The 17743-nt window shown below is 40.2% G+C and overlaps 1 protein-coding gene across 4 annotated transcripts in view; it reads left to right on the top strand.

Moving 5' to 3' along the window:
• Positions 1-17743, top strand: part of XRCC5 (X-ray repair cross complementing 5) — a 91928-nt gene that overhangs the window by 53077 nt on the left and 21108 nt on the right. For all 4 annotated transcript variants that reach the window (XR_011495578.1, XM_044751257.2, XM_044751256.2 and 1 more), the window contains one exon: positions 16695-16804. Coding sequence is in view for 3 of the 4 variants with exons in the window: in XM_044751257.2 (XP_044607192.2) it covers positions 16695-16804 (110 nt within the window). In the remaining variant the exon portion in view is untranslated. The remainder of the gene's footprint in view (positions 1-16694; positions 16805-17743) is intronic.

Genomic DNA, 17743 nt, shown 5'->3' with positions numbered 1-17743 from the left:
GCTAGAGCACAGTTTCAGCAGGGCTTGAGAATATTATCACCATAGATGTCTGTGAACACAGGAGGAAAATTAACCTTTGTGTGTGTGTGTGTGTGTGTGTGGTTTCTTATAGACAGTTGGAGAAAAATCTTTGGTAAATAGTTATGATTAAAGGCCATGCTGTGTACTGAATTGTGTCCTCCCAAAATTCATATATTCAAGTCCTAACCCCTAATGTGGTGGTATTTGGAGGTGGGTCTTTTGGGAAGTCATTAGGTTTAGATGAGGTCCTGAGGGTGGAGCCCTCAGAATGGAATTAGTGCGCATATAAGAAGAGACACCAGCGTTTGTGCTCTCTCTTCTCTCTTCTTTCTCTATCTCTTTTCTCTCTGCCATGTGAAAATACAGGAGAAGGCAACTGTCTGCAAGCCAGGAAGAGAGACCTCACCAAAACCTAAGGAAGATGGGCACAGATGTTAGCTCAGGGCCAGTCTTCCTCAGCAAAAAGAGGAGGATTGGTGGCAGATGTTTGCTCAGGGCTAATCTTCCTCAAAAAAAAAAAAAAAGATAGGCACCTGACCTAATATCTGTTGCCAATCTTTTTTTTTTCTTCTTCTCCCCAAAGCTCCCCGGTACATAGTTGTACATTCTGGTTGCAGGTCCTTCTGATTGTGCTATGTGGGACACTGCCTCAGTGTGCCTTGATCACCAGGATCCAAACCGGTGAAACCCTGGGCCGCTGTAGCAGAGCATGCAAACTTAACCACTCGGCCACCAGGCCGGCCCCTCTACATTCTTGATAACACTTGTCTTGTCAGTCTTTTCAGTTATAGCTGTTCTAGTGGCAATGTGTTGGTATCTGATTGTGGTTTTAATTTGCAGTTTCTTAAAGACTAACGATGCTGACAGTTTTTTTATGTGCTTATTAGCCATTCATATATCTTCTTTGGTGAAATGTCTATTGAGATCTTTTGCCCATTTTTTAACTGGGTTGTCTTATTGAGATAGAGAGTTTTGTATATATTCTGGATACAAGTCCTTTATCAGATACATAATTTGCAAATATTTTCTACAGTCTGTGGTTTGTCTTTTTAATGACGTCTATTGAAGTGTAACATTCTTAATTTTAATCGTCTGAGTTTATCATTTTTTTCTTTTACGGCCTGTTGTCTTGTTGTCATTATAAGAAATCTTTGCCTAGCCCAAGTCAGAATGGTTTTCTCCTGAAAGTTTAGGTTTATAACCCATTTTGAGATGACTGTTGTAAATGGGTGTGAGAGAGAGGTCTAGATTCCGTATTTTTCATGGGGGTAACCACTTGTCCCAGCAGCGTTGGTTGAAAAGACTGTCCTTTTCCCATCGAGCTGCCTCGGCACCTTGTTGAAAATCACTTGACCATAAATGTAAGAGCTTATTTCTGTATTCTTCAATTCTGTTACGTTGATCTCTGTCTGTCCTTCACTAATACATTGTTTTGATTCTTTCGCTTTATAATAAGCTTTGAAATACCGTAGTATGTCTTCCAATTCGGTTCTTTTCTCAGATTGTATTGGCTCATTTAGGTCCTTTGCATTTCCGTATAAATTTTAGGATCAGCTTTTCAATTTACACAAAAAAGCCCACTTGGACTTTGATAGAGACTGCATTGAGTATATAGAATAATTAAGGGAGAATGTCCATCTTAAAAATACTGAATTTTCGAATCCATCAGCATGAAATATTTTTCTAATTTTTTAGATCTTATTTACCTTCTCTGCATAATGTTTTGTAGTTTTTAGTGTACAAGTCCTGCACTTCTTTTGTTAAATTTTTGCCAAGTATTCTTTTTATTGCTATTGTGAATGGAATTTTTTAGGTTAATTTTCGGATTGTTTGTTGCCGGCATGTGTAAATATTGATTTTTGTGTGTTGATCTTGTATCCTGCAACCTTGTTGAACTTGCTTATTAGTTCTAGTTGTTTTTATACTCCTTAGGATTTTCTACGTACAGGATCACGTTATCTGCAAGTAAAGTGGCTTTACCTCTTCCCTTCTAACTTATATGCCTTTAATTTCTTTTCTCTGATTGTACTGACTGTAACATCCAGAACAATGGTGAACAGAATTGATGAGAGTGAATATTCCTGTTCCTGATCATAGGGAGAAAGCTTGCAGTCTTTCACCATTAGTGTGATGTAAGTTCTAAGTTTTTCTCAGATTCCCTTTATCAGCTTGAAGCTTTCCTCTGTTCCTAGTTGGTTGAGAGTGTCTGTTCTGAATGGGTGTTGAGTTTTGTCAGGTGCATTTTCTACATCTATTGAGATGATCATGTGGGTTTTATTCTTCTATTAATAGGCTATATTATAGTCTTTGATTTTTGGTTGTTAAACCAGCCTTGCCTTGCAGAGATAAATTCTAGTAAATCATGTATATAATCCTTTTTGTGTGTTCCTGAATTCATTTTGCTAATATTTTGTTAGGATTTTTGTATATGTGTTGATGAGGTGTACTTTTCTGTAGTTTTTTCTTCCGATGTCTTTGTCTGGCTTTGATATTGGGGAAATACAGGCTGCATAGAATGAGCTGGGAAGTATTCTTTCCTCCTCTTTAGGATTCATGTTATTTCTTCTTTAAATATGTGTTAGAGTTCACCAGTGAAGCCTTCTGGGCTTGGGTTCTTTATGGGAAGCTTTTTAATACTAATTCAGTTATTTCACTTATAGATTTTCAGATGTCAGATTTTCTATTTCTTCTTGAGTCAGTTGTAGTAATTTGTGTCTGTATAAGGATTTATGCATTTCATCTAAGTTATCTATGTTGTTGGCATAACATTGATCATGTTTTTCCCTTATGATATTTTTAAGTTCTGTGCGTTGATAATGATGTCCCCTTTTTTATTCCTGATTTTGATAATTTCTATCTTCTCTTCTTCTTGGTCAATAGAAGTAAAGGTTTATGGATTTCATCTTTTTTTTTTTTTTTTTTGAGGAATATTAGCCCTGAGCTAACATCTACTGCCAGTCCTCTTCTTTTTGCCGAGGAAGATTGGCACTAAGCTAACATCTATGCCCATCTTCCTCTACTTTACATGTGGGACGCCTGCCACAGCATGGTTTGATAAGTGGTGTGTAGGTCTACGCCTGGGATCCGAAATGGCGAACTCAACCGCTACACCACTGATCTGCCCCCAGGATTTTTGTTTATCTATTATAGAAGATCCTAACTTGTAATTTTATTGATTTTCTCCGTTATCTTTGTTTTTTTTAAACTTGAACCTGTATTCCTTTTTTTTTTTTTTTAAAGATCGGCACCTGAGCTAACAACCGTTGCCAATCTTTTTTTTTTTTTCCTGCTTTATCTCCCTAAACGCCGCCCCCACCCCCCCCCCCCCCCCCCCCCCCGCGCTGTACATAGCTGTATATCTTAGTTGCAGGTCCTTCTAGTTGTGGGATGTGGGACGCCACCTCAGCGTGGCCTGACGAGCGGTGCCATGTCCGTGTCCAGGATCCGAACCCTGGCCTGCCGCAGTGGAGCGTGCGAACTTAACCGCTCGGCCACGGAGCTGGCCCCTCTCCGTTATCTTTCTTTTTTTTTTTTTTCATTTCATTGATTTCTGCTGTGATCTTTATTATGCCTTCCTTTTGCTTGCTTTGAATTTAATTTCCTCCTCTTTTTCTTAAGGTAGAAGCTTAGGTTATTGATTTGAAACGTCATTTCTTTCCTAATGTAGGCATTTAAAGCTGTACACTTTGCCAGTTCTTTAATTGCACACCATAAATTGTGATACATTGTGTTTTCATATTTGTCCAGTTCAAATAGTTTCTAATTTCTTTTGTGTTTACTTCTTTGATCTTTGGATTATTTAGAAGTGTCTTGTTTAATTTCCAAATATTGGAGATTTCCCAAATTTCTTTCTGTTGTTGATTTTTGTGTGTGTGTGTGTGAAGAAGATTGGCCCTGACCTGACATCTGTGCCAATTTTGTATGTGGGAGGCTGCCAAAGCATGGCTTGACAAATGGTGTGTGTGTCTGTGCCTGGGATCCAAACCTGCAAACCCCGGGCTGCCAAATTGGAGCACAGTATCTTAACTACTTTATCACTGGGCTGGCCCCCTGTTGTTGATTTTTAATTTAATTCTTTTGTAATTGAAGAACATATTTTGAATGGCTTTAACCCTTTTAAGTTTATTGAGACTTGTTTTATGGCTTAGCATATAGTCTGTTCTCACAAATGTTCCATATGCCCTTTAAAAGAATGTGTATTCTGCTGTTGTTAGGTTGAGGGTTCTGTAAATGTCATGTCATTTGGATGATAGTCTGTTCAGATCTGTATCTTTGTTGATTTTCTATCCAGATGTTCTCCATAGTGTGCTGAGTCTTGAAAGTTTTTCACCTTGAGACCCTGTGGGCTAGTGAGACCTTTATTATTTTTGCCTCGCCTAGCTAAGCAAAAACTAGAGAGCCAAGTGAATTTCTACAGAGTACCAATAAAGAAAACATTGTCCGTTCAGGCAATGGAGTGTATTTTAAATAAAGGTCTTCAAGTATTGAAGTTTTAAAAAAAATAAACTTAGATGCATGTATCACAGGATTATGTTTGTGATTCAGAATCCTCTGCTTGTGGGAGGAATTCATTTACATTAGTATGAAATGAAAAGAAATGAAAGCTTACTCAGTACAGGAAAAATTGTCAGATTTCAGGAACTTGTTAGAGCACAAGTTAGTTGTGAGAGTTGAAAGCCAATTTACATGTCAATGACAATAGGAATTTTAGTATATCAAGTCTTAGGTCAATGTTTATAGATTTGGAACATTTATAGATTCACTCTTCCCTCCTTTCATTTGTTTTTTCTTTGGTGCCATTTTTCTCAAGCACGAGTTTGTTTTGTTTGAGTCGCTATTTGTCTCATACATTGAGAAGAAAATATATGGAATAACTAAGGTTGAATTATCCCATACTTGTCCCCATTTCTACCTACTCTTAGGTAGACTATGATGAAGTCAGCAAGACTTATACATTGGAATTTTAAATATATGGAGTTATAGGGAGGGTTGAATCTACAAACCAAAGATGAGACTTGCCTGCAGCAAATCTGGTTCACATTAGTAGACTTTCCTGAGGACAGTAGGTGAGATTAAATAATTTCTAAGGTCCTTTTTAATCCTGCCTTTTAAGTATATGAGTAATAAACAGAAAGAAGTAGAGATGCAGAAAGAATAAAAGAGAGTCAATGGCATAGAAATATTCTGAGTTTTACTATCAGTAAATCCAACCCATAAAAAAAAATCTTTCCATTTAGGACTCGTTAGAAATAGAAACAGTTGTTTATTGTCTACTTATATGGTAGCCTCTTACATGTTTAATTGCTCCTTAGGCTTCTCCTCATTAAAAAATAAGTACATGCTCATTGGAAAAAATTAAATGGTAATCTGGTAGTATGTGAAATTAAAAAGGAGAAGTCTCCTCCTTCATTGGCCACCTCTCTTCCGAACCCTCTCCATACGCATTCTCTATCTATCTTGCTTTCTCCCTTTCTCTTCATAGGAATAACCCTGTTAATCTCTGTTAATCTTCTAGGTTGTAGTCAAGATGGTTAATGGTTTTAAGGCATGGTAAATTGGAGTTATAGCCAATAGGCAGTACATTTTGGGAGAACTCCCCCTTTTACCAGTGGGATCAAGCAACTTGATCTAAGAGGAGAAAAAAGAACTAAAAGAAAATGGGATGGGGCTAAGTCATACCTAGTCAGCAACAACAACAAAGGTGCCTGCGGGCGCGTAGTCGTGATAGTGTTGGAAATGACGTCTCTCCACATGGACCTGCACACGTCTCTTACAGAGCCCGTTACTCTTTGTCTATGTATTTCCCCCTTCTGTAGAGCTTTATTTTAACCATTTCTATCTCTGTAAAATTAAGGTGAGGAGTGGTGATTAAAAAGTTCTAGAATTTCCGTTCCCCTTAGAGATAACCAATACTGAATATGCAGTGTATGGGTATGAAGTGAAGGACCACAAAATGTCATCTTCATTGCGTAGGCTTTCAGAGGAGTGAACCAGTGAGCCTAGATCATTTGTCCGTCCATTCAGCAAACGGCCAGCATCCTCCTGTGTGAGAGAGTAAACAAATAAGCATATATATGTCAAACGGTGATAAGCACTTGTGTTAGTTTCCTGGGGCTGCTGTAACAAAGTACCACACACCGGCTGGCTTAAAACAGCAGAAGTTTATTTTCTCACAGTTCTGGAGGCTAGCAGTCCAAAGTGAAGGTGCCGGAACGATGCGTTCCTCTGAGGGAGAACCTAGTCCATGCCGCTCTCCCAGCTTTTGGTGAGAGCTGGCTGTCCCTGGTGTTCCTCGGCTTGCAGATGCGTCACTTTAATCTCTGCCGCCATCTTCACATGGAGTTCTCTCTGTGCGTCTGTGTCCAGATTTACCTCTTGTAACGACACCAGTCATGTTGGTTTAGGACCCACCCTGATGACCTCGTCTTAACTTGATTACATCTGCAAGAGCCTGTTTCCAAATTAGGTCACATTCTGAGGTTCTGGGAAGGACGTGAATTTTGGTGAAACACTGTTCATCTCAAGACAGCACTACAGAAAATATTAAAACGAGCTAGTGGGATAGTGCATGCTCTGGGGAGATGGGCTTGTGATTTTATGTAGAAGATCAAAGAAGGCTCACTTTTGGGGTGTCATCTGAACAGAGAATTGAGGAAAGTGGAGGAGAGAGCCTGGTGGGTATCTCTGGGGACAGCTTTGCAGACAGAGGGAGCATCATGTTCATCTGAAGCAGGAGTGTATTTGGCTTCATCCAGGAGCATCAGAGAGGCCAGTGTGGCTGGAGGAAGGAAGTAGGAAAGGAGATCAGAGAGGTAGCTGGGGCACATATCACGTAGGGCCTCTTAGACCTTTTTGCTTTTATGCTGAGTGAAATGGGAAACCACTGAAGCGTTCTAATTAGGTGATGATCTGATCAACTTCTGTTTTAAAAGGTACTCTGGCTGATATTGGGTAAGGTTGAAGTAGGCAGATGAGTTAGAGTTAGAAGGCTATTGTAGTAATCCAAGTGAGAGAGGTAGTGGTGGAGGTAGTGAGAAGCGGTCATATTTTTGATATGTTTTGAAAGTAGAATTGGCAGGTTTTGCTGATGGTTTGAATGTAAGATGTGAGAGAAAGAAACAAGTCAAGGATGACTCCCAAGATTTTTGGCCTTATCTGGAAGGAATTGCTGTTCGCTGAGAAGGGGAAGATATATTGAGTTGGCTAAACAGGTCTGGACTTCAGGAAAAAGGTCTGGGTTATAAATACAAATCTGGGAGAAGTCACCATAGAGACAGTCTATAAAGGCAGGAGACTAGACGAGATCCTTGAGTAAGGGAGAGTTGTGGGGTCTAGAGCACAGGATAACCTAGGTAGATGCACAGATAGTTCATGAAGGCAGCATGTAGCTATAGAGACAAGTGGGTGGCCACTGTAAGGAAGAGTTCATGGAGGAGGTTGGCATAACCAGAGCCGTGAAAGGCTGGATAGGAGAAGGCCCAAAGAAAGGGATCCTGGGTAAGGCAGCAGCCCAAGTGATGGGGCGTGCTTCTGCTGGGGTGCGAATGGGACTTCTGTCAGAAATAAGGGATTTTTGTCGCTGCTGTTTTGCCTCTGAAGTTTACTGTTGATGAGCATTTCTGCCCACTTTGTACCCATTTCTAATTCTCTTCTAATTTCTGATCATTTTCTAGATCTGTTTGTTTCTTCCTTTCCATACTACCACTATCCTAACTCAGGCTTTTATTACTTCACCATTGGACAGGCATAGCATCCTATCTTAATTGTGCTCAGAGTTCTCCTTGTTTCACTCATCATGTATGTTGGTACAGAGTTAGCAGATTTGATTATGGGTCAGCCCTTCTTAATCACTCCCTTGTCCTTGAAATTAGTCCCCATTCAAGGCTTTCTACAATCTGGTCCCACCGTGCCATTCTGACCCATCTTCTACAGGTCCCTTCTGTGAACCCTGTACTCAAACAAACTGTATTCCTGCTGATAACCTTGTGACATTGGCTTTCCTGCCTCTGTGTTTGCTCATGATATCCCTTCCACAAAGCATGTCCATTCTTTTTTCTCACCCCCCAGTCCTACTCTAGAGAGATGCTTGTGATTTAAGAGCTAGTATATCCTAGGATACCAATGCCCAGTAGTGGTTTTGTTGTAGTACGATTTATCACCAGAGATGCTGCTGCTAGTCTGCCATCAGTGGGACACGTAATCTCCATCTGTTTTTGTTCTCTGAATACTGCTGGGTAATAGCAATTTTTTTGTTTCCATTGTTGACTTTTACAAAGTAGCGCTTGGGAATAATAACAATTTGAATTTTTGAATTACAACAGAATTAATTCTCAGGTTCACTGGATCAATTCATAAATCTTAGCCCCATCAAAGAATAAGTAGAGAAAAATAGTATCTCTGTATTTTGAGCCCTAGAATATTATACAACTTTCTTCACAAAATCAGAAAAAGATAGAGGAAGAAAAAGTGAAATGGGAAAAAAAGAAAGATCTGAGGGGTCCTTAAGGAAACATACCGTATAAACACAAGGCGGCATCATTATTTATCAATTTTTAGAAAGATTCATTACATGGAATACAGTTGTTTAGAAATATCTGGTACTTCGTATTTCCTTTTAAGAATGGCTCAAATTCTTGAGACATTGTAAAATGCTGTGTGCTGCCTCCCCTCCTCCATCATCTACGAAAGCACGTTAGCCAGTGACCACCTGCTTCTCTCCTGGCTGAGGACTCTGCCTCACCACTCACTGTATCTATTCAAGTGATACGTGAATTTCAGTTCCATTCAATTACCAACTTTTAATTGGATCCCATTGCCAGATCGGTCTCCTGTTCCAGAGTGTTTCCTCTTGGCTGCACTGTTACTATGGCTACTTGGTTCCTTCTGCTCACTTCTTGCATTCCTTTGATGACTTCCACCCAGGTATGAAACTAGACAGATACTGTAAAATTGCTACAGTACCAAACACTGTCATCTTGCCTTCTGCCTCCCTCCTGCTGCCTATCTGGAATGGGATCAAGTCTAGATGGTAAGGTTCTTAATTCTTCTATATCATTTTTATTTTAGTAAGCTGTGCCAAGTTTTAGAATTCTAGGTCTTTTGAAAATTGTGGAGACCCTCTTTTTCTGCTCTCTCCCTACCCCCACCCCAACACATACTGCCAAGAGTATGACATATAACGTAAGCGAGCCAAAGAAATCACTTTCTCATTTGATGAGAAAGTCTTTCTTTAGTTTTCTTTCTTATGTTAGCATCATGTCTCAGTTTTGCACTTTAAGTGCACTCCTTCCTGGAATTGGAGAAATTACTCTGAGTGGATGTTCTTTGGTCTTTAGTTAATTGCTGTATGCCCTGTAAATATTAAGTGATAATCTCCAGATTTTGTGAGACATGTTTAGTGGGTTAAATTGCATGTTTTGATAAAAAGTTAAAAGACCATAGAATGCCACGGAACCCACCCATTGAACAGGACACTTAAAATTTTCCAGCTGACTGGGGAACAGATCTGGTCTTACATCCACGTTATTTAAGATGAGAAATATTATTCATCCAGAATGAAAAAGACATGTCATAATGTTCTCTTACATAAATTGAGTTTGCAACCAGTGGGCTAACTGGATGCCATTTTTCTAGATTCTCATTAGCTAATGCTATCACCTTTTCTCTAGAGTGAGCTAAGACCAAGAGACCTTCCGTGTCATTCTTCCTGTGGCTACAAAGTAGGACTAACACAGTTAGCTCAAATAAAAACAAAAATAAAACGAGAGAGATCTTATAGTCTGCAGGAATGGATTCTGCCAATAAAGACTTTGCATTTGCTCTGCTCCTTGTGCCTGGGGTTTTAATTTAACACATCAATGAAAAGGCAGCATTTAAAAAGGGGGGAAAACACCCAGCAGGACTTACTTTTATTAGTGCAATTTGTAGGAAATTACTACATTTAATGAGAAAATCGTTAAGCATGAAAAAATGGGCTGTGACTAAACTTGTGGAGCTTTAACAGTAAGGTTTTAATTGACTTTTTTAGTTACTGGTAAGAAAAATAATAATAAACAGCCCGGGCTGTGTCTCTGGAGGTGGTCAGCACTTTATGTACCTTAGTTCAATTTCCTGTGCTGCTGCTCACGCATCATGTTATGGCGGTGGTGTTCACCTCTGTGTCTTATCTACTGACTTTCTCTGTTCTTGAAAGGGAGGCAGGCAGCTTCTCTCTGCTAGATGAGGAAGTCTGGGGCAGAGGGTCTCTCGGAACAGTTTTTGAAAGGGGGCAGGACAGGGAGGAGGCAAGCACAGAACAGAACTGTGTCTGCTTCACAGGCCAGCTGCTGAAAAGCAAGACAACATTTCGTGTCATTTTCAGGTTCATAAACCTTATACTTTTTTCCAAGTTCTTGGTTTCTTTTGTTGCCACCCAGTGATTTCCTTTTTCCCCAACAAGAATATTTCGCTAAAGACTGCAAAACTTAAAACAGGAATACCAGACCAAGGAGCACAGACATTCAGGCCAGGTTCTTCCTGGGATCTTAGATCCGAACTCTTTTGAAAGTGGAATCAGAAAGGATTTTTAAGAAATAAATCAACGTATTTTTGTCATTTAGAGGAAAAATATTTAGGATACCTTCTTTTTGCGTTTAACTTTTCAGAAGTGTATTTGACATCTGAAAGGACATGAGCACTGTGAGAAGGGTTCGTTCACGTCTGGTTCCTCTGCTTTGTCATCACGGTCCACACAGTTGTGTGGCACTGTGTGCGGTGCTTCACTGTGTTAAACCTGAGGAAGGGGAAATGTGTGTAGCTCTGAAGATGTTTCAAGTAGAAGTGAAAATTATGTTTTTTACATAATTCTGTTTTTATAGAATTACAACTTTTAAAAAATTTAAATGGCTAGGAAAAGCTTTAAATATACTTGTGAACCTTTTCAATGACTTTGAATTGAATTTTATTGTATCCTACCTCACTACAAAGAAGAAAAGAAGAAAACCTATGCATTTGATCGTTCCTTATTATTTAAATTAAAGAATACCTTGTTCATTTCTATCTCTTGGAAGTATCCCTCCCGTGCATAAGATGGGGCATCCACCTCTGTAGGTTCATCATAGCACACTGTGCCCATGGCCCCTGGTCCACTCCTCGCCCTTCCCCTGTGTGCACTGGATCTGCAGGGAGGAGGGAGGCAGAGCTGGTCTCTGCAGTTGCATTTCCCAGGCTTTCACATCTCCTGACTTCCTGCTGGGTTCAGCCGATGAGAGACCCTGGTGGGAAATAAGGAGGGAGGCAGAAGCCGGGGTATTTCTCTTTCTCCATTTCTGTGTTGGGCAGTATCTCTGGTCCTCCAGGGCTGCAGCTCTCATCACAGCCCTCTGAGCTCTGGTTATGCCTTTCTTTTTTCTTTTCCTTTCCTTGCACTGCCAAGGGATGCTAAGAGCTGCTCGCTGTTGCTGATCTCTGGGTGACAGCACTGTTCTCAGTTGGCTTTACAGCTCTTCACCACCTGTGTAACAATTGCCTGCATTAAATTTCCTGTGTTAAATATTCAGAGAGATTTCTGTTCTTCTGGTTGGACCCTGACTGATATACACATAGCCTCTACCCACAATGGCTGATTTATGTCTTAGAGTAAAGAGACATAAGGAAGCCTGTTTGTGATCCGTTTCTGTTTCAGTTGTCTGTGTTAAACCACAGACTTGATTTCTTATCAGGCAAATGTTTCTTGGAAGTTTCTAGTTTAAAACGGTGATCATAATTTACATGTGGATTTAATTGGTGGCAAACTGGACTACTTGCTTAGAGTTTTGTTTGCTGATAGATAGTATTCCTTTTTATTTCTTAATGACTGACTTGACCATATACTTATTTAAGTGCTTGATTTTTATTGTCACTTTTTTATTTTGTTTTATAAAGATGCCATTGTCATTGGCTATGTAAATCTGTTCCTAACATTTTAGAAATAATTTAACTGCTAACATCTGCAAAATGTGCACCTCTTCATGAGGTAAAATTCACACGAGGCACTGAGTTAGTGAGAAGACTTCAATTGGGAAACATCTTGAATGATGCCTGGGTTCAGCAAAATCGTTTGAGATGGCTTTCCAATCCTTTCTACATACTATGTGACAGATGAGTGAACCTACTGCTTTTTTGGCTCTGTGTGATGGAGGGAAAAAACCTGCAATAAATGACTTCCTTTCACTTTGTTGGAAACATCTTTGCAGAGGACAGGGGGAGTAGTAAGTAAGTGTGAAGTTGGGCTGACAGGCGTGTGGCCTTGGGGGTTTTGGCTGCTGTGTCTGTGCAGCAAGAAGGGAGGTGATTCATTCTCTAGACTGTGGATGCTGTCGAATGTTTTCTCTGGAAAGGAAAAGCGAATGTTTCAGATTAACCAAGAAAACTCTCCCATTTTAGTCTTGCATAACACTTCAGAATCTGGATTGCATTTTTGGTATAATACTGAAGTATTATTATATCGAGACTCATTCTGTGTATCAGCAATCTGTACTCAGGTAAGATGCTAGGTTGGTATATAATGCCCATATTTAAAACCTCAAAATCCAGAGCAGACGTTTCTGAAATCCAGAATAGACTCCTTGAGATAAGTGATGACCCTTGCTTGACTTACTATCCCAAGATGGATGGCCCTTCCAGTGGCCATTTTTTATATTAGCTTCTAATGAATATTATTGAGCCTCTGAATAATTCTGAAAAGCATTTTGGTGAGTTATAATTGGGGCTGTGATTTACTGAGTTTGAGGACTGACAGGCCATTCCTTAGCTCTGTAATTGATGTAGAAGCAGAGGAAAGCACCCTGATGATGAGCATTTCCTTTATGGGGAGCAAGGAGGAAGTGGGAGTCAAAAGTGTAATCCAGCCAAAGTAGAATATTATTTTTGTCAGCCATTTCTGCATTTTACTTTTATTAAAAATGGCAGGGAAATGTGAAATGCCACCAAACTTTGGAAGAGAAATCCCTTGTGCACATCCCATTCTCATATTCGGTATGTTAAAGCATAATCCATCACAGCTATTTGCTGGTGTTAAATAGTTCATTACAGTCAGTGAACCACAAAATAGTCTAGACAGAGGGACAGAATTCAGAATCATGGGCCAGATGCACAGGCCATGTAACTGATTATTCCTAAAAGGGCAAATTCTGGTTCTTTGTATTCATTGGGTTTGTTGGCGGTTTGGATATGTTTATCTACCTGTGTTCCTGAACCTTCTGGAGGAAAGGACAGAACAGTCTAACATGTACATAAGAAAACTAAATCCCGATAGGCCAACAGATACGTAAGGACTTCGATCTTAAATAGAAACTGTGTGCTGAGGCGCCCGCTTCCTTTTCTTTGTATCCCTTCTTTCCCACGTCATTACTGCAAATCGATTGTTGGCTTTTGCATTTGCTTTATTTTATTCTCTTTTGAATATTTTTCTCTGTAAGATGGCAACTGTGTGTGTGTGTATGTTCCATCTTATTTTAAGATAAAAATGTGTCAGGAAGCTGTGTTTTTTGCAAAGCATTTCAGTACCTGTTCAGTTGCCACATGGCCTCCCAGGTCCAAGGACTCCCTAAGTTTCAGTCCTTCATCTCTTGTGTTCTTCATACTCTTCCCTGCAGTCTTTATGTAATAATGGTAGGTGATATGACTTATGTAATGCTCTGTGACAGAGCAGACAGCTCTCCGCTTCACGTAATCTCCTCTCCTGGTATCCGTGCTCCCATGTCCTCCTGGTTTTCTCCTGTCTCCCTGACCATTCCTCCTTCGCCTCCTTTGTCTGCTCCCCTGCCTCTCTCTGCCCAGCCTCTAAGTGTTGCAGCTCCTTGAAGGCTTGGTCTTGAACCCTTTTTTCCTACACTTGCTAAGGAGCCAAGCTCCATGCTGCCTCAGGACCCTCACACATACTGTTCTTTCTTCTTGGAACCCCCTTCCCTCCAGCCTTTTCCTGACTAATTCCTGCTCCTTTTTCTTCCCCTACTCCTGTCCAGGGGCTCCACATACTGGGCTACTGGCTTTTCTTCAGACACGCCCTGTGCTTTCCCACTTCAGTTCTTCATATTTTTGCTCATTCTGTTTCTGCTGTATGATGGCAAATTCTGTTTTTCATTGCCCAGCCAAAAAAGCCATGTTAATTCATAAAGCTTTCTTATAATCACCAAAGATTTTTAAAAATTGAGGTCGGTTGACATATTTCCATAATACTCATGGGCCTCTTCACATTTACCTCCTGTTCTTACTTTTGTGTGTGTGTTATATCCCCTATGAGACTGTAAGCTCCTCAGTTGCAAGGATCTTATCTTCACCTTAATTGTATCTCCCTTAGGACATAGCATAGTGTCTTTTATGTAGCAGTGACACAATAAATATATACTAGGATAAATTAATGAAAATCACTAAATCAAGCAAAGAGAAACATTTATGTTATAGTTTGCTAAGATTCCCCATTCTTACTTCAAAGGAAATGAGAAACTTGGAGTCTCTGGGATTACCATTGGCGTGTAAAAGCTCTTATTTGTGCCCAGATATGTAACTCTCAATGAGCTTTCTATCAAACTATCTGAGAAAGTAGGCTGATATAAGTGGTATAGGAAATATCAAGCATGCCTGTTACTTCACCTTCCAGGCTGAAGAAAGGAGATAGTTTCTGTTGCTTTGAGCTTGTTGGTTTTCTGCTCTGCCTACTAATCAGGGTGGTATTATTTACCTTGTTTAAAAAGACCCATCTGAACATTCTTTCTCTCTTTCGAATGGCTGTGGGGTATTAATTCCTGATGCAGGATACATTGGTAAAGATTTCTGAAATTTCAAGGTTGTCTTTCTTTAATCCCTTGGGTTTGTTAAGTACTTTATAATAATGGAGATCCTAATCTCCTAGTTGGTAGAAGAGATGAAGTGGTTACTAGGGATATTTTTCTCTTGCTGCAAAATTATCATATTAGAAAATACTTCATCCAGTTTTTTAATCCTTTCTACATGCTGCAGAATCCTTGGGAAATAAGTTGATGGCACCGAGTTTCATGTCTTTCATAAGGCATTGAGCAATGCTCAGGTCACTGATTCAGTTAGTGGCCTTTGAGGGCGAGTCTTGAAAGTGATTTTCATTAGTATTGTGTACACACACATTCATAACTATTAGAATGCTCAGATGAGGCCATGATTGTGACGGACATGCAGTCTTAGAATATCTTGACCATTCAGCATAAATTGCTGAATAGCCAGCTAGCGAGTGGTTTCAGAGGACAAGTAAGAGGGAGCCTTTTGGCCATGAATGTGCACATCTCCTTGGTTTTTCTTCTGCATAGATTGTAAGGGTCAGTTTTGATGTGCTCAGCAGCCTAAGTTCCCTGATGCCTGCATGTTTCTATTTTCCTCTGCCTTTTGTCATACTGAAGAATTGCTTGTTTGTGAGGCAGCCTCAAGTTACAACCCTCCTTGAAAACAGTAACATTATTAATATTTTTCCTCTTTCTGTAGCGTTTATGACATTGCTTGCTGACAGTTATTGTTTATTAAGTATTCATTGCTTGGAGAGTGTTGAGTGACATAGGGAATATTCAGGTTCAGCTAAGGGCAGAAGATGTGTAGCAAGGATTTCTCATTCTAAAGGGATGTTATTAAATTAAGGTGAGGGTTGGTCTTTGCTAATTTGACCTGGGACTGGTAGAAGATGGCATATCCCTGGCTCATTGCTTTTCACTGTCTGGCACTGTTTGACAGTTATCCTGAGTGGAATTAGAGGAGGGTCAAGAGGGTCTGTTTTCTATGACTGTATCAGGAAAGGCAGTTTGAATAACGCAAATGGCCCTTAAATTCTGGGTGGAAAGTCAAACGCAACAGCAACAATTTTTAAAAACAAAAACAGCTTAGTGTTTGAAATTCCAAAAGGAACATTTAGCTATAATTCTAAACATTTTAAAAGTTAAATTTTATTTATCGGGGCTGGCCCCGTGGCCAAGTGGTTTAAGTTCACACGCTCTGCCTCGACGGCCCAGGGTTTTGCCTGTTCAGATCCTGGGTGCAGACATGGCACTCCTCATCAGGCCATGCTGAGGTGGCGTCCCACATAGCACAACCAAAGGCACTCACAACTAGAATATACAACTATGTACTGGGGGGCTTTGGGGAGAAGAAGAAGAACACAAAAAAAAGATTGCAGCAGATGTTACTTCAGATGCCAATCTTTAAAAAATATTTTTTCTTTTTTTGAGGAAGAATTAGCCCTGAACCAACATCGACCGTCAGTCCTCTTTTTGCTGAGGAAGATCGTCCCTGAGCTAACATCTCTTCCCATCTTCCTCTACTTTATATGTTGGACGCCTGGCACAGCATGGCTTGATGAGCAGTGTGTAGGTCTGCACCCAGGGTCTGAACTGGCGAACCCCGGGCCACCGAAGCAGAGCACACAAACTCAACTGCTACGTGAGCTGGCCAGCCCTTAAATTTTATTTCTTGACAAGTGTCAATAAGTAGTACCCAAACTTGTCAAATACAGACTTTTGGAATCAGCATTCTGCATCTCCCCTCCCCTTCCTGCCCACCCTGCTGAGAGAAGTATGGCTCCGTGCTCACTGCCCGTGAGGCTCGTGAACCGTGACTTGTACTTAGAGGCACACAAGCAGACACTCTCTAACGAGCATCACTCAGGTCAAGAAAGATAAATGTATTTCCTTATGTTCTAGCGAGTCACCAGCTGATAAAGCACATTGAACAGTTTTTGGATACTAACGAGACACCGTATTTTATGAAGAGCATGGACTGCATCAAAGTCTTCCGGGAAGAAGCCATTGAGGTAACGCTGTCCTGGCCTAACCCTCTTCCTCAGCAGTGGAGCACTGTCACAGGGAGAGAATACACTCCACGCATCAGCTGGGCTTGGGAAGGAACCGCTGTCACTGTGAATAACGTGTGTGCCGAGAGAGGTGGAAACGACTAACGCATTTCTATCCGTGTCATTAGGGGGAGGAGAGATGGGCGTTGAGTGGGGTGTTTTACCCCTGGGAGTTAGCTTTTTATTACCGTTTGGCCCTGGCTGTATGATTCCTATTTGGGGAACCAGGGAAATTTCCATTGTAACCTCTGGTGGCCCAGTCAGTATTGTAAAGGATGGGCTATTTTAGGAGATTGATACAAAATGTATACTGTTGTGATTATTGAGAAGAATTTTGTGAAGACAGGAGTAGGGATCTGAATGCCAGAAAAAAAGAACACTGAAAATTAATTACTTGGCACCCCACTCCATCTTTTGTGTGGGTTTTTGTTTGTGTTACGAGTTTTTAGAAAATACTTATAAAAATCTTCCAGTTCATTTCTGGGCTTTTATACATAAACTCTAGGAAAAAGTGAGCAAGTTTAAATTAAAAAGTATATTTTTTAATGTGGGTATACTTGTAGTGTATGTTCTATGTGGGTGTTTATTAAATATTTGCTGAGTGAATAAATTAATTCTTGGATTGTTTAGGTACTTAACAAAGAAGGATAAGAAAATGAGAAAATTGTTAAAATTAGAATAGAATAAAATATTCAAAAGTAGATGACCCAAAGACCCTGCAGATAAAAGACAGAATTTTGGCAGTCAAGTCAGCGTAAGACTAAGCCACAGTCACGGGGAGAAGGATTTGGTAAGATGGAGACGGTGGCGACGTTGCATTGCTTTTTTAGCACTGCCCTGGGCTAGATGGAGTATCTGGTAATACTCTGTGCACTCTTGCCACCACATGTCCTTCAAAGT

This window comes from Equus asinus, chromosome 19 (genome assembly GCF_041296235.1).
Source record: "Equus asinus isolate D_3611 breed Donkey chromosome 19, EquAss-T2T_v2, whole genome shotgun sequence".
NCBI lineage: Eukaryota > Metazoa > Chordata > Mammalia > Perissodactyla > Equidae > Equus > Equus asinus.
This window is presented reverse-complemented; position numbering and strand designations above follow the sequence as displayed.